Below are 24,750 nucleotides of genomic sequence, written 5' to 3'. Positions count from 1 at the left end.
GGTAACTTGCCTAGCCCTTAATTGATTAATATGGCATTTCCAAACCCTTCCATCCTCTATATCAACTATGTAAGAGCACTATGTACTTCGACCCACTTTGAAAATGCATCGACAATTACAAGGAAAGTCTGGCCTTTAAAAGGCCAGCTAAGTCCATATGTACCCAGGACCAAGGAGCCCTTGGCTGTTCCCAGTTTTGGATCGGGACCTGGGAAATGCCGGCTGGGACTCTTGGCAAGGGGGGCAATCAGAAACCCACTGTGTGAGGTCCTGATCAATGCCAGGCCACCAGGCATAGCTTCAGCCCAGGGATTTCATCCTGACTATGCCTGGATGGCCCTCATGTAACGTAGTTAGCACAGAGTCTCGAACAGAGGCTGGAATGACCACCCTGCTGCCCCATAGGAGGTACCCTTGTTGAGATGAAAGTTCATTTTGACGGAGTGCAAATGGGTGTAATCAGCCAACCTCTCGTCATCCACCCCAATACCTTAGGTAGCAGTTTGTCCCGGGCAGTGTGTTTAGCTACATCAGCCGCGGTAATTGGCAGCTGCATGTCATCAATTAGCAAAACTGTGGAGGCTGGCGCTGGGTCCTCAACTGCGATGGGCAACGGGCATCTCCTCAAAGCATCGGCATGGCAAATATGTTTTCCTGGCTTGTAATGTAATGTATAGTTATATGCTGCCAGGAAAACAGTCCATCTGGTGAAACGTGGAGACAGAATTTGAGGAGTTTGTCTGTCCCCAGCAATGATGCCTAATAACGGTTTGTGGTCAGTCACTAAATGGAAGTGGCGGCCGTAAAGATAGGCGTGAAAACGTTTCACTTCTGCCACTATAGCCAATGCTTCGCGATTGAGTTGGCTATAATTCCTTTCTGGCGAGGAGAGAGTGCAAGGGGAAAATGCAACTGGAGCTTCTAGTCCTGATGGCATTCTGTGGCTCAGGACTGTGCCAACCCCATAAGGGGAAGCATCACATGCCAGAACTAAAGGTAGAGACTCATCGTATTGCAGGAGGACGCTGTTAGAAGTGAGGAGATTTTTTACAGCTTGAAAAGCCGCGGCTTCCTGCTTTCCCCAAGCCCACTTTGCTGATCGATCTAGTAAACGGTGTAGGGGCTCTACCAGCGATGCCTTATGCGGAAGGAAAATGTTATAAAAATTTAAGAGCCCTAGAAAAGCTTGTAGCTCAGCTTTAGTGGACGGCGTTGGAGCTTGTTGTATAGCTTGCACTTTGTCAGAGGTAGGATGGATTCCCTTCGCGTCTACTAAAAATCCCAGAAATTCAACCTGAGGCACCGCGATCTGGCATTTGGTTGTCTTTAACTTCAAGCCGACATCTCTGAACCAGTGAAGCACCGTACGGAGGCGGGACAGTAGGTCAGCTAGGGACCGTGCCGATACCAGGACGTCGTCGAAATAAGGGACGATGCCTGGTATGCCCTGCAATAACCTCTCCATGAGATTTTGAAAAAGTCCAGGAGCCACACTGACTCCAAACTGGAGTCGGTTGCACTTGAATGCGCCCCTATGTGTGACAATAGTCTGGGCCTCAGAAGTTGCCTCATCTACAGGCAACTGCTGATACGCCTGTGCTAGGTCCAATTTAGCGAAAATAGTCCCCTGCCCCAGAGAATGCAGCGAATGCTGCAACACGGGGACAGGGAATGCACTCTGTTGCAACGCCCTGTTCAAAGTGCACTTAAAATCAGCGCATATGCATACAGACCCATAACTCTTAACAGAGGTCACAATAGGCATTTCCCAATGGGTGTGATCAATAGGTTCTAGTACCCCTTGAGCCAGTAACTTATCTATTTCCATGTCAACCTTAGGTTTTTGTTTTTTTTTAAACAGAACTTTTTTATTTTTCTTTAAAAAAAAAATATGTCATCGTTTGTCAATCATTAAGACATTGAAGTACAATTTTTTTTTGTTGTGTGTGCCCCTCCCTCCTTCCCCCCCCCCCCGACTTCCCAGAACCCGTACACGGTATGGATTTTTAACTAACACAGTCTAAAATCTATTGAGAAAAAAGAAATAAAGAAATTAATGACATTCTAGATTGACCTTAGGTTCTTCTTACTGAACTGACTTTAAACAATTTAAATCATTTCTGATCTTAAGCATAGGCTAACTGGAATTTCTTAGTCCCGTATTTATTTTGTATATAGTCAATCCATTTATTCCAGTCTCGTTTATATCTCTCATTTGAGTGATCTTTAAGATATGCCGATATTTTAGCCATCTCGGCTAAGTTTGTTACTTTCAATGTCCATTCTTGGATTGTAGGCAAGTCTTCCTTCTTCCAATATTGCGCCACCAACAGTCTTGCTGCAGTTATCAGGTGCAGAATCAAATTGGTCTCTACCACTGTAAAGTCAGTACATATACCTAGTAAAAATAACTGAGGAATAAACTTTATCTTTCTTTTAAAAACATTTTGCATGACCCACCATATTTTTATCCAAAATGCCTTAACCTTTTGGCAGGTCCACCATATATGATAATATGTAGCATCGAGAGAACCACACCTCCAACATTTAGGCTGTACATTCGGATACATAGAAGCCAACTTTTTAGGATCTAATTGCCATCTATAGAGGTTTTAACGTGAAAGGCACTCTGCGCGGCTTAAGACGCCGCGGAGGAACCTGGGGATCTAGATTAAACAAAATTGGGGTGCCAGTGTACCTACCTAACCCTTCCCCAAAAACTTCTGGAAACTCTTTAATCAACATATCTAGATATGAATTACATTGGATCTGGTCAATTCCAGTCACCCTCAACCCGACGACTTCAAAAACCCCTCCAACCCTAATAGGCTTGGTCGTGGTCCTTTAACTATAATTAAAGGTAACTTCCTGCAAAACTGTTTAAACTGCACCCTACAAAAACATTTGCCTAAAACCGGAATGGGATTCCCCTGGAAATCCCTTAGGTTTAACAGGCATGGTCTCAACCTCGTCTGGACCAAATTAGGCATGAGCCTTTTAGCAGTCGTCCAAGAAACTATGGAGACAGCGGATCCTGTGTCCACCTCCCTAGGGCAGGACTGCCCCTCCAATTTGACTGTTATAAAAAAATTTTCCCCTTGGACTATAGGTAATCTGATCAACTTCAGTCTCCTCTCTGCCCTCATTGACAGAGAAACAGGGTTCTCTTTTCCTGAGAGTAGAGGCCTTCGTGAATTTGGAGGGCTTTCTGTAATATTGGCTAGGGCTGGGTGAGGTGCCCTCTAAAGCACTAGTGTAAGGAGCAGCTGCCCTGCAGACCTAAATGGCCCCATTTCCCACAACGGAGGCAGATTGTGTTTTTAAAACGGCACTCCGCTCTATTGTGTTTACCTCCGCACCCAGGGCATTTATTGGTGGCAATTGAGGGCTTACTCTGCCGACCTCTGGCCTGCTCCGCCTTCAACCGGTGGACCTCGTCGTCCTCAGTAACCAACTCTTCAGAGCTGACATCTTCATAATGCACGTCAAGCGGTTTTCCCGCGAATTGAGGCTTGGAAGATCTTTGAATTGCTTCTGTCGAGTGCATTGACGGTTCCATTGCTCTGGCCTCGTCTAGCGCAGTCTGTAGACCTAATTCAGGTTTGGCCAGGAGGCGGCGCTGTATAGAAGGTCTCACACACTACCAACAATTTGGTCCAGAAGGACATCATCTAAATCTCTGAAATTACAATGTAAAGCAGCGGCCCTTAAAGCAGCCACATACTTATTAATTGTTTCTCTCTCATGCTGGCTTCTCCTATGAAAGGCATGCCGGCGAACTGTGCGGGATGGCGTTGGAGCGTAATCATTCCTTAGTTTCGCCATTAATACATCCCATGAAACAGTGTGTACGGATTGGGGAGCCACTAGCATCCCTGCAATATTAAACATCTCCGTGCCACACAAATTTAGAAAACATGACTTTTTTCAGTTTTCAGATAGCCCGGTGTAGTCGTTGGCTTCTTAAAAACATTCAAATCAGGAAATATATGAGTCCCAGGTCTCTGTGGCCCCGTTAAAAACTGCTAAGATGTTCATTGAAGCCATTCTGAGGTAATTTGTTGGCTCAGTTGATAATCATGCCCCATGTAGAGCGGAGTGCGCTCTACATGGGGCAGCCCCTGAAGAGCATTCGGAGACTTCAGCTTGTCCAGAATGCAGCCGCGCTAGCGATTGTGGGTACACCCCGGTATACCCACGTTACACCTATCCTCTGCGAGCTGCACTGGCTGCCTATTGGTCTCCGGATACGCTTCAAGGTACTAGTTGTCACTTATAAAGCCCTTCATGGTATTGGACCTGGGTACTTGAGAGACCGCCTGCTGCCAATTACCTCCCAAAGACCTATTAGATCCCACAGACTAGGCCTCCTCTGAATTCCATCTACCGGCCAATGCCAATTGTCTACCACCCGGAGGAGGGCCTTCTCTGTGGCTGCTCTGGCCCTCTGGAAGAGCTCCCCGTGGAGATTCGGACCCTCACCACCCTTCAGGCTTTCTGCAAAGCCCTTAAAACCTGGCTGTTCCGACAGGCCTGGGGCTGATGAGTTCCCGTTCACGTTCGAATTGTGTGGCTGTTGATTGTTTTTAAATTCTTTCTGTAGTTGCTTGTTTGTTGTTTTTCCTCTTGTCTGTATCCCCTACCTTTGGTTTGTGAGCCACCCTGAGTCCCTCCGGGAATAGGGCGGCATATAAGTGCAATCAAATCAAATCAAATCAATCAGACCGCAGTCCAGAGTGCAGAGTGATGGGATTAAGACATGGCCCCCAGGACATGATAGGATTAGTCCTCTACCCATCTAATAGCAGGGCTCACTGCATTGGGAAATCACCTGGGGACATTACAATAGTGGAAATTGTGGAAACCTTTTGGGAAAAGTTTTTAAGTGTATTTCTATGCCATCACAACCAAACAGATGAGACCAAGAAATCTCATCACTCCAAATAACACTGTCCCATGGTTCCTCTGTCCAAGTAACATGGGTTTTAGCCCAGTTTAGTCTTTTCAACCTGTGTTCAAAAGAGATAAAGGTGGCTTTTTTCGTGGAATTCTAGATTTTAGGCCAAATTCCTGCAGTCTGTGCCGAACAGTCTTTGCACTCAACTTTACATTGCATTGCGCCATTTCATCTTGTTTACACCAAGTAGGCACAGTTTCTTAATTCTTCTATCATCACTTGCTCTTGTGCATCTTTTCCTGCCTTTACCAGTGTGATTGAGTCTCCTTAAACCTCTTCAAAAACATAGAAATGCCATCTTTGGTTAAGTTTCCACCAATTTTTTTTCTAATTTCTTTATAGCTGTAGCCTTATTTACTTAATAATACTATTTTACATCGCTTTCTGGGCGACCAGTCCACTCTTTGCACCATTACTTTAAGTCTATTACATTTTACAAGCTCTTTAAATGAAAGAGCACAAAAAAACCTCAACCAATCCAGTCCTCTGGAGCATTCAGGGACCTTCCAGAGGCTTCCTTGAAGGCTACGAAGGATGAAAAACGTCCCTACGAGCAAATAGGAAGTGACTTCCGGTTTGCTTGTAGGGTTGTTTTTTGCCCTCCAGAGCCTTCAGGGAAGCCTCCGGAAGGCCCCTGAAGGCTCCGGAGAGCTAAAACCGGGTCTACGGGCAAACCGGAAGTCTGTTCCTGAACTTCCGGTTTGCCCGTAGCGCCAGTTTTTTGCGCTCCGGAGGCTTAAGGGAAGCCCCTGAAGTCTCTGCAGGGCCTCTGAGGGTGGGGGAGGCTGTTTTTGCCCTCCCCAGGCTCCTATAAAGCCTCTGGAGCCTGGGGAGGGCGAAAAAAACATGCAAAAAAATGGGGGGGGGAGCGCTGGTCATGCACGCATGCATGCTGGGGTCGCACATTGCATTATGGATGTGGCACGCCTGCACACGGCCCCCCTGCACTCCCCCCGCTTTTGGCATGCGAGCCAAAAAAGATTCGCCATCACTGCCCTATATCATTTCAGACAAGTGGCTGTCCAGTCTCTTCTTAAAAACCTCCAGTAATGAAGCACCCACAATTTCTGGAGGCAAGTTGTTGCACTGGTTAATTGTCCTCACTATTAGGAAGGTTCTCCTCAATTCCACATTACTTCTCTCCTTGATCAGTTTCCATCCATTGTTTCTTGTCCTGCCTTCTGGTGCTTTGGAAAATAAATTGACCCCCTCCTGTTTGTGACAGCCCCTCAAATACTGGAATATTTGGGCAGGGTGCCTATATTGTGCCATCACAAAGGAAGGAGGTGATTAAAATGAAATTGCTCCCCATTAGGAATATTTCTGTCTCTCGAATCTTTTTCTCTGCAACTCTAAGCCTGATCCGGCTCACGCCTATCTATCCTACTTTTCCCATAAAAATTTCTCCAGGATCTCTGTTTTATTTCCTTCTATCATGATTTATGCTAAGGATGACATTTCTGTCTTTTACAGCTTATAGCTTAGACTCTTGTCATAATGAAATTTGTTTAATCTTATTCTTTAATATTAGGTTCTGGTTTGGAACAGTTGTTTCCCAAACCCTTTACACACACACACACACACACACACACACACTGAGGCAAAAAGTATTTAGTCAGCCACCAATTGTGCAAGTTCTCCCACTTAAAAAGATGAGAGAGGCCTGTAATTGACATCATAGGTAGACCTCAACTATGAGAGACAAAATGAGAAAACAAATCCAGACAATCACATTGTCTGATTTGGAAAGAATTTATTTGCAAATTATGGTGGAAAATAAGTATTTGGTCAATATCAGAAGTTCATCTCAATACTTTGTTATATATCCTTTGTTGGCAATGACAGAGGTCAAACGTTTTCTGTAAGTCTTCACAAGGTTGGCACACACTGTTGCTGGTATGTTGGCCCATTCCTCCATGCAGATCTCCTCTAGAGCAGTGATGTTTTGGGACTGTCGCTGAGCAACACTGATTTTCCCTCCAAAGGTTTTCTATGGGGTTGAGATCTGGAGACTGGCTAGGCCATTCCAGGACCTTGAAATGTTTCTTACAAAGCCACCCCTTCGTTGCATGGACGGTGTGTTTGGGATCATTGTCATGCTGAAAGACCCAGCCACGTTTCATCTTCAATGCCCTTGATGATGGAAAGAGGTTTGCACTCAAAATCTCACGATACATGGCCCTATTCATTCCTTCCTGTACACAGATCAGTTGTCCTGGTCCCTTTGCAGAGAAACAGCCCCAAAGCATGGTGTTGCCACCCCCGTGCTTCACAGTAGATATGGTGTTCTTTGGATGCAACTCAGCATTCTCTCTCCTCCAAACACGACGAGTTGTGTTTCTACCAAACAGTTCTACTTTGGTTTCATCTGACCATATGACATTCTCCCAATCCTCTTCTGGATCATCCAAATGCTCTCTAGCAAAATTCAGACAGGGGCGGAAATGTACTGGCTTAAGCAGGGGGACACGTCTGGCATTTCAGGATCTGAGTCCCTGGTAACGTAGTGTGTAGCCTCATTCACTAGGTCCCCCCGTGTGGTTCTGGGATTTTTGCTCACCGTTCTTGTGATCATTTTGACCCCACGAAGTGAGATGTTGCGTGGAGCCCCAGATTGAGGGAGATTATCAGTGGTCTTGTATGTCTTCCATTTTCTAATTATTGCTCCCACAGTTGATTTCTTCACACCAAGCTGCTTGCCTATTGCAGATTCAGTCTTCACAGCCTCTCTCTCTCTCTCTCTACATACATACATATATATGTTGCATTGGTGCTGATAAATAAATAAAAGCACAAATGCAACACAAATGCAACACAAATGCAACACAAATGCAACACAAATGCAACACAAATGCAACACAAATGCAACACAAATGCAACACAAATGCAACACAAATGCAACACAAATGCAACACAAATGCAACACAAATGCAACACAAATGCAACACAAATGCAACACAAATGCAACACAAATGCAACACAAATGCAACACAAATGCAACACAAATGCAACACAAATGCAACACAAATGCAACACAAATGCAACACAAATGTAACAAAGGCAACATAAAAAAATGGCTTTCTGCCTGGATGGCTCCTAGGGTGAGCCGAAAGACAGAAAAGGGAAGCAGTATGCTCCCTGCCATATTTGGACATACCAGGGGGTATGACACTCTGTGTGTGTGTGTGTGTGTGTGTGTGTGTTTTCATAAATTTTCATGGGTCCAGGTATAAGATTGAGCGTATCTTGGCAACGTTTTGACGAGGTCCCACTCGCCACCTTCAGGCTGGTGCCTTCGGCTTCATGCTTGTGCGATATATATATATATATATATATATATATATATATATATATATATATATATATATATATATATATATATATATATATATATATATATATATATATATATATATATATATATCATATATCATATATCATATATCATATATCATATATCATATATCATATATCATATATCATATATCATATATATATCATATATCATATATCATATATCATATATATCATATATCATATATCATATATCATATATATATCATATATATATATATATATATATATATATCATATATTTATCAGCATATATATATATATGTTGTATTTGTGCTGATAAATAAATAAATAAATAAAAATACAACACAAATGTAACAAAGGCAACAGTAAAAATATTGGGTTTCTGTCGTGATGGTCTCTTGTGACAAGCCAATAGACAGATAATGGAAGCAGTTAGCTTCTTCCCATAATTGGGGCATACCAGGGGTTGTGACACTAAATATATATATATATATATATATATATATATATATAGATAGATAGATAGATAGATAGATAGATAGATAGATAGATAGATAGATAGATAGAGATAGATAGATAGATAGATAGATAGAGAGAGAGAGAGAGAGAGAGAGAGAGATATAGAGATATAGAGATATAGAGATATAGATATATAGATATATAGATATATAGATATAGATAGATAGATAGATAGATAGATAGATAGATAGATAGATAGATAGATAGATAGATAGATAGAGACAGAGACAGAGACAGAGACAGAGACAGAGACAGAGACAGAGACAGAGATAGAGATAGAGATAGAGATAGATAAGTATGTATATATGCTGTTCTTGTTGTATTCGGGTCTTTTCCCGTGTAAGATTGGGATTGTCTTGGCAACGTTTCAGCAAGGTCTGACTCACCTGAGGATGGCGAGTGAGACCTCGCCGAAACATTGCCAAGACAATCTCAATCTTACACGGGAAAAGATCCGAATACAACAAGACCAGCGTACCTACACCCATGAAAATCTACGAATATCTATCTATCTATCTATCTATCTATCTATCTATCTATCTATCTATCTATCTATCTATCTATCTATCATCTATCATCTATCATCTATCATCTATCATCTATCATCTATCTATCTTACTGTTTATCAGAATATCCTTATTTAAATGTTCTTGCTTTGAAGGGTAATGGGTATGTGTTTGTTCCCCCCCAAAAAAACACATTTACCCAATTTGGGGTAATTTACCCTGGCTTAGGAAGTACTGCTGTAGAACTCATACATGCCTCAACTCTGTATTTTGCAGGATGGTCACACACCCCGCTCTCACAAAATAGGTGTACTGTATTTATTACCTTTTATACTTTTTGTGTCATCCAACATGCAACTTTTGTGACATTTGTGTAACAGTGATGGAATTTACCTAGAAGCAGAAAGAGCTTACATTTACATCATGTATTAATTAAGGTTATCTGGACCACAAAATATTTGGATGACTACAAGATAGTGCCAAAGGAAGGCTGCCTGTTTGTTTATCAACTAGGGGGTTGTCCAGATATTGCAGCCTAGATATGACCAACCCGATAAACTATAATTTCATGAAAATCCTTTTTTTAAAAAAGTAGGATCTGTGGAAGATTTCAATCATTCTTTTCCTTTTTCTTTTTCTTTTTGTCTTTCCTTTTCTTTCCCTTTTCTTTCCCTTTTATTTCCTGATTCTTTTCCCTTTCCTTTCCTTTCCTCTCCTTTCTCCTTTCTCCTTTTCCCATCCTCTCCTGTTCCTCTCCTCCCTTTCTTCCCTCTCCTCCCCTCTCCTTTCCTTTCCTCTTTTCTCCTTTTCCCCTTTTTCCTGCCCTCTCCACTTCTCTTCCTCTTCCCCCTCCCTCTTCCTCCTCTCTCCTTTCCTCTTTTTCCTTTCTCTCTCCTTTTTCCTACCCTCTCCCTCTCCTCTTCCTCTTCCCCCTCCCTCTTCCTCCTCTCTTCTTTCCTCTTTTTCCTTTCTCTCTCCTTTTTCCTACCCTCTCCCTCTCCTCTCCCTCCCCTCCCTTTTCCTTTCCTTTCCCTTTCCTTTCCCCTTTCCTCTTTCTCCTTTCACCCTCCTTTCTCCTTTTTCCTGCCCTCTCCTCTCCCCCATCCTCTTCCTCCCCTCCCTTCCCCTTCACTTCTTTTCCTTTCCTTTCTTTCCCCTTCCCCTTCCCCTTGTTGTACCAAAGGTTCCAATTTTCTAGCACTGTTGCCTTCTAAGAGAGGCATGTCCCATCAGGGAAGATTTTAAGAGTGATCCTCCTCCAGGCAGTGAGTGTATCAAACAATGTGAGGACTGTCCTCTCACTGGCTTAAAAACACTTGCTATAAAACCCAGCCTGGGAGAAAGGTTTCCTTACACAAGAAAGAACAAGTGTTTTACTTTCTACCCCTATTTCTAAAAAAAAAACCAAAACATTAGCTCTCTCTTTAGGTGGAAATGGCGACAGGAAGGGTTTGTAGCATCCGAGGGAGAATTACCTCCCTTAGATCCTTTGCTGGTACCCATAACTGGGAGGGTGCAGCAAGGGCATCTCCTAATGATTGCAGCTCTTGATGAAACAACCACACGAGGGCAGCCATACACCGTCTCTCCCTCTGACGAAAGGGTTCCCCTTTTTCTTCTTCATCTCCAGACTGGGTTTTATAGCAAAATAACATATCTGCGCCATCCTCGCCCCGCTTGTGCCTTTGGGCTGCTTCCCTGAATACAGCATCATAAGAACTGTGGCAAGGAAGGGGCATATTTTGTGTGGTGGACAGAAAACTGTGTTTTACTCCTGAATTTTCAACCAACAGATGGTCCGTGTGGCCACCCCATTGTGATTCTCTCTGCTTCTCCTTTTGTGTTCTTGATTGGCTGATATATAAATAGTCCGTGTCTGGGCAGACCAAGGCTCAGGATCAGCATTTGGAGATGTCTTCTTCTCCTAAAACATTTGGGAAACGTGAAATAAACCGGTGGGTTTTAGCACAGGCAAGAGAGAGAAAGAGGTTTGGAAGGTCAAGGTGACAATATTGCCCACCTATCTTCTACAACAGGGGTGTCAAACTCAAGGCCTGTGAGCCGGATCCAGCCTGCGAGGTCCTTACATCTGGCCCATGGGGCAGTGGTAGGATATGACTGGTACATCCTGGTATAGACGTACCGGTGCCTGCTGGGAGCACCAGGTACCGTTCCGGTATGGTGCTCTGGAGGGCCCACCTGCCCGCCCACTCTCCTTACCACTATTTGAGCTGATCGGGGCTTTCGTGCACACGCACAGAGCGTATGGCACCTGCGTGATGCTCTGCTGAGCAGCTGGAGCATTGCGTGCAGTAAGTATGCATGTGTGCGCTGCATGCATTCACGTGGTGGACGCCGGGCCCTGTTGCAGCGTACAGGTTGCAACAGGATCCGGAACCCACCATTGCCATGGGGCCACCCTGGAAACAGTGAAGGACCAGCCTGCGGTGCCTCTGCCAGCAAAAACGGAACTCCGTTTTCGTTGGCAGAGGGTTGCAGGAGGCCGTCGCAGCCAAAAATGGAGCTTGGGGGCCTGTTTTCGCTGGCAGAGCACCAGGGGTGAAATCAACTTACCTTTGCTACCGGTTCGCAAATGTGAGCACGAGCGGAGGACATTCCGCGCATGCACAGAGCGTCAAAAACAGGATGTGACACAGCAGATAGACAACCGGCTGAATTGTACCATTGCAGAGCACTTGGGCCACGTCAGGCGCCCCCAACACAAGTGACATTGAGCTGGCCACGCCCAGCCCAGCCCCCCCGAGGTCAAACACAACCCTGATACGGCCCTCAATGAAATCAAGTTTGACACTCCTGTTCTACAACAATAAGACCCTTGTCCATTTGTCTCCAAAAGGGGTTTTCTATCCCTTAAGAACATTAAAAGAATAAACAAAGCTCTGCTGGATTAGATCTCTCGTATGTGGTGAGTTTTCTTGCTTACACAAGGGACTCTCTAGAAGTCATCCAATCTATAGATGGGGATATTTTTTAGAATGCAAGTTTTTTTTTTTAAAAAAAGCTAAATATAGATATAGGGGGAAGCTATTTCTAGGTGGCACTGGGGTGGTATATCACCTCTGTGGATATTTGAAAGCATAAGACTTACAGCCCCAAGTGTTGGAATTGTAACAAAACAAATGAGAACATTAACCACAAACACACTCAGATACATATAGGACTAAACGTGCATCCTGCCCAAAATACATTTATTATACAGTATAGATTTCTTTAAATTATGACAGATTTTTTTTTCACTTAGAGAAATGCACTGGGGAGGCGAGAAATTGCATTTTGAAGGATTTGGGGATATGATCCAAATTAGGTAGTCAAGTATTAATTATAAGAAAATAATGTTTACAATTTAATTTAAAGGCACCAAATAATGAAACAGCTGAGGGAAATGGGTGGTTCTAAACTGTGATACATAGATGATACTGTAAATGATAGATTAGGTAGGTAGGTAGGTAGGTAGGCAGGCAGGCAGGAAGGTAGGTCGGTACAGTAGATATGGTAGATAGACAGACAGACAGAGACAGATAGATGATAGATAGATAACCTTTATTTACCTCCTTGAATTTTCATCCCACTATAGGTAGTACTCCACTTACAACCATTCATTTAGTGACCATTTGAAGTTACAACAGCACTGAAAAAAGTGATAGATAGATATAATCAAGGAGAGAATCAACCCAGAACTAAGGAGAAATTTCCTAACAGTGAGGACAATCAACCAGTTGGAATGGCTTGCCTTCAGAAGTTGTGGATGACTGGAAGTTCAAAAATGTGATACATAAGATAGATAGATAGATAGATGGATGGATGGGTGGATGGATGGATGGATGGATGGATGGATGGATGGGGATGATTGATAGACAGATGACAGACAAATAAATAAAATGGGGTGGAATTGTACAAGCTTGTATAAGAAGAGACGGTGCTTTTTATTTATTTAATTTTTATTCATTTATTAAATTAGTTTCCTACCCATCTCATTTTGAAGCAACTCTGCATGGCTTACAGAATAAGATAGGTGGGTGTCATTAAAATTTTCAAAGATAAATATTCCTGGTGCTAAAATGAAAATACCATCAAAGTAGAATCATAGTTACAAGATGGGAAAGGAGTGTGTGGCACTACAGATTCAGTATGTGGAAGCTATAAGAATTTATTGTGAAAAAATGTTATTTTGCCAGTAGAAATGTTCATACATGCTTTGACAAGGATGCCTTGGTTTGGCCAAATTCAGATGGAAGTATAGGCTTGGAACTAGCCTTGTTTTATATATACTGTACTGTACTAACAAGCTACTCGAACTGTGATGACACAGTGGTTAGAATGCAGTAAGGTAAAGGTTTCCCCATATATGTGTGCTAGTCGTTCCTGACTCTAGGGGGCAGTGCTCATCTCTGTTTCTAAGCCGAAGAGCCAGCACTGTCTGAAGACGTCTCCATGGTCATGTGGCCGGCGTGACTAAACAGTGAAGGCACATGGAACGCTGTTACCTTCCCACCAAAAATGGTCCCTATTTTTCTACTTGCATGTTGTACATGCTTTCGAACTGCTAGGTTGGCAGAAACTGGGACAAATAACAGGAGCTCACTCCGTTACATGGCGCTAGGGATTCAAACCGCTGAACTGCTGACCTTCTGATCGATAAAATCAGTGTCTTAACCACTGAGCCACTGCGTCCCTCTAGTATGCCGTACTGCAGGGTAATTGTGCTGACTGCCGATTGCCAGCAGTTTGGCTGAGTCAACCATGAGCCAATGAGATTCGAACTGCCAGCAGTTTGGCAGTTCGATCCTGACCGGCTCAAGGTTGTCTCAGCCTTCTATCCTTCCAAGGTTGGTAAAATGACGACGCAGATTGTTGGGGGAAATACACTGACTCTGTAAATTGCTTAGAGAGGGCTGTAAGTGCCAAGTCTAAGTGCTATTGCTATTGCCACTTAAGAACAGCACTATCCCTATGATCTCTAGATTGATATAAGCAAGGGCAGGGGTGAAATTCAGCAGGTTCTGACAGGTTCTGGAGAACCGGTAGCAGAAATTTTGAGTAGTTCGGAGAACCAGCAAATACCACCACCTCTGGCTGGCTTCAGAGTGGGAGGGGAATGGGGATTTTGCAGTATCCTTCCCCTGCCATGCCCACCAAGCCACACCCACAGAACTGGTAGTAAAAAAAAAAATGAATTTCACCACTGAGCGAGGGGTTTTGGAACTAGGATAAATCTACAACCTGTGGGCGTTAACTCCCAGAATTCCTGGCTGACTAAGAAATTCTGGGAGTTGAAGTCCACAGATCTTAAAGTTGCCATAGTTACCCACTCTTCATATAGGCAGATCATGGGCCTCATATGCAGAGGTGGTATTCAGCAGGTTCTGACCAGTTCTGGAGAACCGGTAGTGGAAATTTTGAGTAGTTCGGAGAACTGGTAAATATCACCTCTTACTGGCCCCGCCCCCATCTATTCTCTGCCTCCCGAGTCCCAGCTGTTCGGGAGGAAAGGGGGATTTTGCAGTATCCTTCCCCTGCCACACCCACCAAGCCACGCCCACCAAGCCACGCCCACAGAGCCGGTAGTAAAAAGTTTTGAATCCCACCCCTGCTCATATGGCACTTGATGGTTGCCAGCATGACGCACCTCAGAGGCTGCCATTGGCTTCTACATCCTGGTACTGCTAGGCAGCTGATTAGCATTTCCCTAGCATGACATTATGAATGCATGTCTCTGCAGATGAAACCAAATCAAGCCCTGTCCCACCAGCTGGAAGCCTTTGAAGATGAAAAGATTGACTGCTCAGGCTCCAGATCTTTGTCTTTCCTCACTAATGAAATCTGTCAGGACTGGGCTCACAATATGTTGATCGGAGAAGAAATGTGTTTGAAGGGTGATTCAACTGCTGAAGAAGCCAACGTAGGTCTTCTGTTTTCAAGACTGATCATTCAGTTTCTCTCACAAAATTCTTGAGTTTCAGAGTAGGTGACATCTTGACAATTCCCAAGAGTTTTGGAGGACACAAATTATTTAAATCCCTTCTGCTCTTTTTCCTTGCTGGAATTTTGGGATGGAAGCTATCCTGATTACCTTGGGGAGTGAGAGAATACAAGTCTGTAGGTTTTCAGGACCTCTCGGTGATTCTTGAATGCTTCCTCTGGAATGGGACTTGGAGTATTGGGGTCAGGGTGACTTAAATTCTTCATGGGTGGGCACACACTCAGAAAGAGAAGAGCAACCAGGATGATTAGGGTCCTGGAGGCTAAAACATGCAATGAACGGTTGCAGGAACTGGGCATGGCTAGTCTAGTGAAGAGAAGGACCAGGGGAGACATAATAGCAGTGCTCCAATATTTGGGGGGCTGCCACAGAGAGGAAAGAATCAAGCTATTTTCCAAGGCATCTGAAGGCCAGACTAGGAATAATGGGTGGAAACTGAACAAGGATAGATTCAACGTAGAAATAAGGAGAAATTTTCTGACAGTGAGAACAATCAACCAATGGAACAGCTTTGCCTTCAGAAGTTGTGGGAGCTTAATCGCTGGAGGCTTTCAGGAAGAGACTGGACTACCATTTGTTGGAAATGGTGTAGGCTCTCCTGCTTGGCTGGTGGGGTTGGACTAGATGACCTACAAGGCCCCTTCCAACCTTGTTAATCTAAAATCTAAAGTGAATGCTTCCAACTTTTATAATGGGTCTGAGAGGCTACTCAAGATTCTCTCTTGCCCCCATTTTTTAAAACTTTTACATGGAACTACCTAGAGAAATTGTCTGGAGCTGTGGACTGAGATGTCATCAGTGGGCTGAGGAGATTGTTACTATACCCCAAAAGGAATGATTAAAAAAAAGATGGAAATCTCAAGTAAAACCTCTTCATAATTGGATAGAACTGCTTGCGGAGCTGCCTGGAGGTGTGGAGGAGGAGTGGACAATCTGGAGATATTTAAACATTGGCCTAGTTAGAACTAAAGATTACATGGGGAAATGGGGGTTTCTCCTCAAGCACGAGGATATTCACATGAGGCACTGTTCAACAACTATCCATCTTTTACAGTGCTCTCTGGGACCGATTTGCACACAGAATAACTTGCTAGTCAGATATATCTCTGCTATTAATGTGGCCCAGTACTGGGCAAAGGTAAAGGTTCCCCTTGCACATATGTGGTAGTCATTCCTGACTCTAGGGGGTGGTGCTCATCTCTGTTTCAACAAAGAGCCAGTGCTGTCCGAAGACGTCTCTATGGTCATGTGGCCGGCATGACTAAACACCGAAGGCGCACGGAACACTGTTACCTTCCCACCAAAGGTGGTTCCTGTTTTTTCTAATTGCATTTTTACATGCTTTCGAACTGCTAGGTTGGCAGAAGCTGGGACAAGTAACGGGAGCTCACTCCGTTACCCGGCACTAGAGATTCGAACTGCCTTTCGAATCTTTATGATCAACAAGCTCAGTGTCTTAGACACCACATTCCTTCAGTCCCACCGGTACGGGGCTAGAACTATATAAATCTATCTTTTATCAAAGCTTTTAAGTTTTTTAAATATTAAATTGATTAAACATTCCCCCTTCCTAATTCCTGCATTTCTGCCACGAGATGAGACGAGTGTGTAAATGACACTCCGTGTGAGCTCTGTTTTTCATCATTTCATCGTAGGAAAATGGCTGAAACAATGAACAGGTTAAAACTTGGGCTCAGGAAGAAACCCATACTGCTGATCTGGAAAATCCTTTTACAGCACTTCATTTATGAAGTCATTTATGCAATGCGTACCTTTTAAATCCAGCATGCTCAGAGGACGTGCAGTTAGTGCCAATGGCTAGGCATGGTTTTATAACCAATTTAGGCCACTTCATGTTAAAGTAAAACTCATTTATTGGGTAGGATGCAGGGTTGATGACTACAGTGTCCTTTTATGCAGAGGTCCCTGGAAGATGATTTAAAATTTGCAGGTAGAGCAGGAGCTGGTGGCCAGAACTTTTGCAATTGCTGTGTGACATTCAAACAAAATTCTTTATCAGTTGCGTGGCTTCCTATTAATTTCCAAATCCATTTTAGAATACTAATTTTAGCCTCTAAAGCCTCACATGAACAAGAACTCTGTTCATCTGAGGGATTATTTTATTTCTATATATTCCTTTCTGGGAAATAAAATCAGCCTTTTTCGGTCCCGTATGGGTCACCCACCATTCAGAATTATTCCCATTGTGCATGTTCAGGATCAAATAATCTCTTTGCTGGCCACACGCTCCTAGAACCCTGCAGAATTTGGCAGTTTCGACCTGTTGCTGTATAAAGCATTCTGAAAAGGTGTTTATTCCTGCCCATATGTACTTAATGTACTCGGAGTACAAGAATGCCTCCTTTCAATTTGATTAAAATCATCTGTTGCATTTCTTGATTCTTCACAGTTCTTTCTGTTTTAAAGCCAACCTACGACCACAGTTGAGGCCAAAATATGTTGCGAAGTAAGACATTTGTTAAGTGAGTTTTGAAACCCTGGCCATGCCCACCCTGGTCCCCCAAGATCAAACACAACCCTGATGTGGCCCTCAATGAAATTGAGTTTGACACCCCTGGGGTAGAGTCTCCTGCTTGAGTAGGGGGTTCAGACTAGAAGGTCCTTTCCAACTCTGTTATTCTGTTGTGTTAAGTCCTGTTGTGTAATCTTTGTATGGACATTACCTTTCCTCTTATCCTCAGATGCTGCTTCTCCTTGTGGTGAGTTTGCTGGCGATAGCACAACTTGGTCATGGAGCAGTCCATCTGAACATCACAGAAGGTAAGATATCCTCCTTTCCCTTCTATACTTCTGCCCTTGGGCCTCTTTTTCTGGGCGCTCCAGTTCCTTGCATACCCCAAAGATGGTATATTCTGGTCTAAGACAACATGCTACTACTTCTCTGGCATGCAATACCTGCTCAAAATGATATCTTTATATTTAAAACGTCTGACCTTGGTTTTAAGGAAAGGCCCAAATGAATCTTCTGAGTCTGGTGTGATGGAGGGAAGATGGTAGAAAGGGGACCTTCTCTCCTTGTTCACCAACCTCAATGCCCTCCAAGGTATGCAGGCAAAGAAATTCAGGCTGGGATTTTCTGCAGGCAAAACAGGGGCTGTAACGGAGGCTCAATCAGCTTCAACCCATCTGGTATTTTGGAAAGGTTAAACAAGAAACCAGTGCACATTGTTAGAAATTGCCTCAGTCTTATATTTTGATAATTCCCCAGTAGGCATGGGTGTCTTGCAAGCCGTCACTAATAGGCCAGGAAAGTTCTAGTCATCCCTTTATTTTTGTTGTTAAGTAAATGGCTGTGCTGTATTTCATGTACAGATAACTCATGCAGAGACTGCGCCGTAATGCTAAACAAAAGGGTTGAACTCACCTCAGACCTTGAAAGCTCATGATACTGCCACTGACCTACTTAATGGATCATTAACTTGTGGTATTTATTGCTACAAAACAAGGCGATGGCTTCTGACTTGGGTGGACTTAAGAGGAGAAAGGAATGGAGAAATCGTGTCTAGTCTGGCGAGGAGAGGGGCTTGGGATGGCATGGTGGCATCTTCTAATGTTTGAGGGGCTGTCACAAAGGAGAGGGGTGTGTATGTCTCAATCTATTCTCTAAAGCACCTGAAAGAAGGACAAGAAGCAATGGGTGGAAACTAATCAAGGAGAGAACAAACCGAGAACTAAGGAGAAATTTTCTGACAGAGCCCTTAATCAGTGGAACAACTTGCTACCAGAGGTTGTGAACGCTTCAACACTGGAGGTTTTCAGGAAGAAACTGGGCAGGCATTTGACTAAGATGGTGTAGGGTCTCCTGCCTTGAGCAGAGGGTTAGACTAGAAGATCTCCAAAGTCCCTCCCAACACTGTTATCCTGTTAAGTCTATGAAGGACTGGTCTCTCAAGGATTCAATTGGAACAGCCTGCTCCAAATACCAGTAGCCATGGAACAAAGCAGAAAGGGTATCTGTCTTCTCTTGTTCCTTGTGAATGCCCTAGAGCTGTGATGGCCAGCTGGTCTTCGCATGCACAAGAGTGCCGGAAACTGGAAGAGCAGCACCCTGGTGTGCATGCATGTGGCAAGCTAAGCTGCTTGTTTCTGGTGCGCGCTTGCGCACCAGCCAGCTGATCTGCACACACATGCATGCCAGAAACTGGAAGACCAGATGACTGGCGTGCATGTGCACACCAGAAACTGGAAGCTCAGCTTCCCTGCAGGTGCTTACGCACCAAGGAGCTGCTCTTCCAGTTTCTGGTGCTTCTCCGCACGCGCATGCTCCTGTTTCGGCACTCAGTGCCGAAAAGGTTCACCAACACTGTCCTAGCGGCATATATCTGACCACTGTGGACTACAATGGGCTTTGGCTCATTCCAGTGTGGCCAGGCTTACATACTTATGTTAATTATTGTATGTCTTTATGATTGTATTTGCATGCTTTTATATTATTCTATTTTGCTGCATTAAAACGAAGATCATAATTTCTTACAATACCTGGAGGACTGAATTATAGGATATAAATAAATAGAATGACGTTCAGAATACCGGAAAGTTAAATCTAATATTATATAAAATGAGATCCAGTAATAAAAGAAGATACCATGAGCAGTAAACATGTCAAAATGATGTGTATAAATAATTGGCAAAGTTGTAAAACTGAAGGTGCCAGATAGCAAAAGCAGCAGTAGCAGTTAGACTTATATATCACTTCGTAGTGCTCTACAGCCGTCCCTAAGCAGTTTAGAATGTCAGCATCCTGTGTTCTCATTTGACCCAGCCCTAAAGGATGGAAGGCTGAGTCAACTTTGAGCTGGTCAGGATCGAACTCCTGGCAGTGGGAAGAGGTTTCTGCAATATTGCATTCTAACAACTACGCCACCATGGCTCTAGTAGCCAGGGTTTCCAAAACAAGAATGGCATAGGCATAACTCAGATTTTTTGAGAGTCAGGCAGTAAACAAATTTAATATACTATGGTTGGTCACACTATCAGCCAGATGTTTAGATTCAATTTGGAATGTTTGCCTATCCATTGAGTACTGCACTACTCAAGGACCTTGGTTAGGCAGATGTTGTGGTAGATATTATTGCTGAACAATATTAAAGATATTGTTGCAAGATGTAAGCTGTTTCAAGTAAAGCCACAATTTTACAATTGACTAGCAGTAATTTTATCAATGTTGATGATGTTCAAGTGCTGCTCCAGATGTTTTGGTAATTGCACCCAAGGTGCCTATTACAATCAGTACTATCTTTGCTTTTTTTGCCATTGTTATTCTACTTCCATTTGGTCTTCATATTTTGCGATTTTTCTCCAGTACTTTATCTTCTTTTCTGCTATCTCCGGATACTGCAACATCTACTATCCAGACTTTTTCGTCTTTTTTAATCAACAATTTTTAAATCTGGGGTGTTACATGGCTGTTGATTGTCTAGTTTGAATCTCAAAGTCCAAGAGTACTTTCTACATTTTCTATTACTTGTCTATTTTGTAATCCCATCAATTCTTGCTTTCAGGCAAATGGTATTTCTTGCATTTTTCCAATGCATCAGGATTGCTACTTTGTTAGTCCATTTGTTTGCACTCACTTTGTGCTATCTTCCTGCAGCAGCTAACTAAGTGATCCACTGTTTTTTTCAGTGTTTTAGGAGAGACAGATTTTGCTGTCTGTTGCTATCTACTCAATTCTTATCATTCAGGATACAGCTGGAAGGGCCCCTGGGGGTCTTCTAGTCCAACCCCCTGCTCAAGCAGGAAACCCTATACTATTCAGACAAGTGGCTGTCCAGTCTCTTCTTAAAAACCTCCAGTGATGGACAGCTTCTGAAGGCAAGCTGTTCCACTGGTTAATTGTCCTCACTGTTAGGAATTTCAGGTTGCTTCTTAATTTCAGGTTGCTCCTCTCCTTGATTAGCTTCCATCCACTGTTTCTTGTCCTGCCCTCTGGATGCTTTGGAAAATAAGTTGACTTCCTTTTCTTTCAGGCAACCTCTTAAATACTCGAATATTGCTATCATGTCACCCCTGGTCCTTTTTCCCCTCTAGACTAGCCATGTTCTTGCAGTCATTCTTCGTATGTTTTAGTCTCCAGGCCTTTTATCATCCTAGTTGCTCTTCTCTGCACTTTTCCCAACATCTCAACAACTTTTTTCTAACATGGTGACCAAAACTGGATGCAGTTTTTCAGCCATGAATGTATTTATTCATAAGGCTTGGTCTAGGGCAGCCAAAATTAAGCCCCTTTGCCTCTTTCTTCAACTTTCCTATTTTAGCCATTATCAGATCTTGTTATCTACTTTGCCTACTAGTACTGGCCATGTTAAATATTTTGCCTTGCCACATCTTCTTTCTGTTCTTCGTTCGGTCTTTCTTGTGGACCAGTTCGGTCTCTCTGGTATTCAGTAAGCCTTCGTGGTTTACTATGCATCTTCTTCACTGTCCTTCAGATATTCTTCCAATGCCCTTTTTTCTTCTTCAACTGTCTGATGTACTTGCAACATTCCACGCCCACCTATTTCCTTTGGTAAGTAGGGTCTGTCAACATTGCTGAATTGAGTGACAGGCATGATTCACTGTCATTATTTTTCTGGTCTTCCTACCCAGGACTTTTAGTTCTGCTTAAATCCAGTCCACTATTCCATTTGTGTACCTAATGACTGGAATTGTCCAGGTGTAAATTGCCTTGATAATATTTCCTCCACTGAGTTTGGACTATAAGATCTTCTTCACTCTCTCATGATGTATTCACCTCTAATCTTCTTCTTGACTTCAGTGTGCTTGATGTTGTCAGCTTGATGGATGCCCAGGTATTTGTAGTGCTCTTCCTCAACCAGACTTTTGATGTCATTTCCATAAAGCATCTTCAAAGGTCACTATCTTTTCCATGCTGATGGTAAGGGTGCTTTTCCATACAGCTTCAACACATCCATGTAAATGATGTTTAATAACCATGAGCAAGACTAGTTCAATAGTGTTGACAGAGGAATCAATGCACTGATAAACATAGTTGTGCTAGTGAATTTCGTTGGAAGATTCCCCTCTTGATATTAACCTCCCTTAGTCTCCCAGTCATCAGGTCTAGGACCATTCACTTTAATTGACTCACCCTGACCTTCTCATAGTGTATAACTCACTGTGGCCAACTCACCATGGGACAATTCAGTGCAGGATAACTCAAGAGAGGGACAAAAGAATTGCAGTGGGACTCGTCTTGCTTCAGGTTTGAACCTTCTCAAGCTAGAAGTCCTCGAGTCTGGGGTGAGTTGCAACTCTACTTGACTCTCTCTTGAGTTATCCTGTATCAAATTGTCCCATGGAGAATTGTCCTGTGGCCAGTTGGCTACGCTGAGTTGTCCCGTAGATAGTTGGCCGTGGCCGTGAATAAGCCATGGTAAGTTGGCCGTGGCAAGTCAGCTATGGCTAAATGGCCATGGCAATGTTCTGACCTAGGCTTCACAAAATCACCAAGCAGACTCCTTGTCCCAACAAAACCCCTTTTTATTAAGTTAATGTGAATTCCTCTCATTCATATTCAGCAAAGTCTTGGCAAAGTCTTTCAAGGGTGAATTTACAGCCACAGACCTTATCAGGCTTGGAGTGCTGCCAGGCCGATATCTTCCAAACGCAATGCTGTATAAGAAAATACTTGGCAAGGAGTCTCTGAGAGTCATGAACAAACCTTCACACTAATTACCGTATTTTTCAGAGTATAAGATACGCCTTTTCCCTCACCTAAAAGAGCATGGAAATGTTGGTGCGTCTTATACACTGAACACAGTCATTATTGGCCTCCCGAAGCCCCACCCCTGCATCCCATTTTTGCAAAAAAAGGGGTGAAAAGGGAAGGGAAAAGGCAAAAAAGCCTCATTTTTTGCAAAAAACAGCCCGTTTTTGTCCGTTTTTGCAAAAACAGGGATATTTTTGCCTTGCCCCAGCTCTGCTGAAGCCCTGCAGAGTGCTGCTGGGGGCTGAGGGAAGGAACAACTTGCTACCAGAAGTGGAAGCGAAAGGGGAGTGGAGTTTGCAGGAGACAATTAGTTCGCTTAAGTAGTTCGTGACTCTCCAAGACTCCTTGCCAACTTTTGCAGATATCGGCCTGTGAGCTCTCCAAGCCAGATAAGGTCTGTGAGTGTAAATCCTCCCTCAAAAGTCTTTGCTGGATGTGAATGAGCAGAATTCACAGTCAATTAATAAAAGGGGCTTTTGTGGGGACAAGGAGTTTGCTTCATGCTCTCGGGAAGCCTGGGTCAGAGCAGTGCTCGCCACCACTTCCACAGCCTGGTTCCAAAAGGGCTGCAGCCGGCCACTGGTTCACGGACAGGGAATTGGGGATCCCTGGACTAGATGACCCTTCCGGTTCTTTTGAACTCCACATTTTTGTGTTCCGAAGATTCTATAAATAATATCATTGCTTACTGTGGAAGAAGTTTTCCCCCACACACAAACCAACTAACAATCATAGAAATAATTCTGGCTTCTTTTTCTGCTTCCTCCCTGCCTGGAGGATGTTTGGCAAGGTCAGAACATTCTGCTGTAGAAGCATTTTGAGCCGAGCATAGGATTGCTCTATTAAAGCATATTTTTAGCTATAGTAATCAAGGGTTGTTGTTTTTAAAAAAAATCCCAGATACAGAAGGTTTCAACCTCAAAGGAAATACATAAGCCAAATAGTAGTGTTTTTTTTTCCTGGTAATTTTGCACTACCTTTTATCTTCATAGAATCAAAGGCAGAGTACATTCGGACATCTCTTTTAAATATATATATATATATATATTTATATATATACTTAAGTGCAAGGAAATCAAGCACAATCAACAATATTTTTAAAAATCAATATTTAAAGTGATATTGAATCAACCTCTGACGCAACCATAGCAATAGCAATTAAGACTTATATACTGCTTCACAGTGCTTTTTACAGCCCTCTCTAAGCGGTTTACAGAGTCAGCCTATTGCCCACAACAATCTGGGTCCTCCTTTTACCCACCTCAGAAGCAAGGCTGAGTCAACCTTGACTCATGCCAAGCAGGTACAGACTAAAAATAAAACCTTCATAAGACCTTAAAACATTTTAGTTGTGGTTATAAACAAAAGGTCATGGTCAAGTTAAAGTATAGACCACATGCTGAAATTGCCATCGTTACAGCATCACTGCAAGAAAGTCCAATTGTCATAAACTATACGCATAAACTATATTTGCCTCTAGAAACTCCTCCTCCTCCTCCTCCTTCTTTTTCTTCTTCTTCTTTTCCTCCTCCTCTTCCTCCTCCTCCTTCTTCTCCCTCTTCCTCCTCCTCCTCCCTCTTCCTCCTCCTCTTTCTTCTCTGTGTTTTCCCACAAATGCAAGATTGGCATTTTTTCAGAGGTGCCAAATTTTGATTCATTGGTTGCACTAGGAATTGATTGCCTGGCTTGTCACGAGACTGGTGTTATGGCCTGAGCG

The 24,750-nt window shown here is 43.3% G+C and overlaps 1 protein-coding gene across 1 annotated transcript in view; it reads left to right on the top strand.

The window, feature by feature from the left end:
* Window positions 1-24,750, top strand: part of GABBR1 (gamma-aminobutyric acid type B receptor subunit 1) — a 189,700-nt gene that overhangs the window by 72,430 nt on the left and 92,520 nt on the right. The window contains exon 3 of the mRNA XM_014054638.2: window positions 18,004-18,082. Coding sequence (XP_013910113.2) covers window positions 18,004-18,082 — 79 coding nt within the window. The remainder of the gene's footprint in view (window positions 1-18,003; window positions 18,083-24,750) is intronic.

Source organism: Thamnophis sirtalis, unplaced genomic scaffold (genome assembly GCF_051295495.1).
Source record: "Thamnophis sirtalis isolate CommonGarterSnake01/CBP01778 unplaced genomic scaffold, rThaSir2_p1.2 scaffold_3, whole genome shotgun sequence".
In the NCBI taxonomy this organism is placed as follows: Eukaryota; Metazoa; Chordata; class Lepidosauria; order Squamata; family Natricidae; genus Thamnophis; species Thamnophis sirtalis.
Note: the sequence above shows the minus strand (reverse complement) of the source record. Positions and strands in the feature narration are given on the sequence as shown.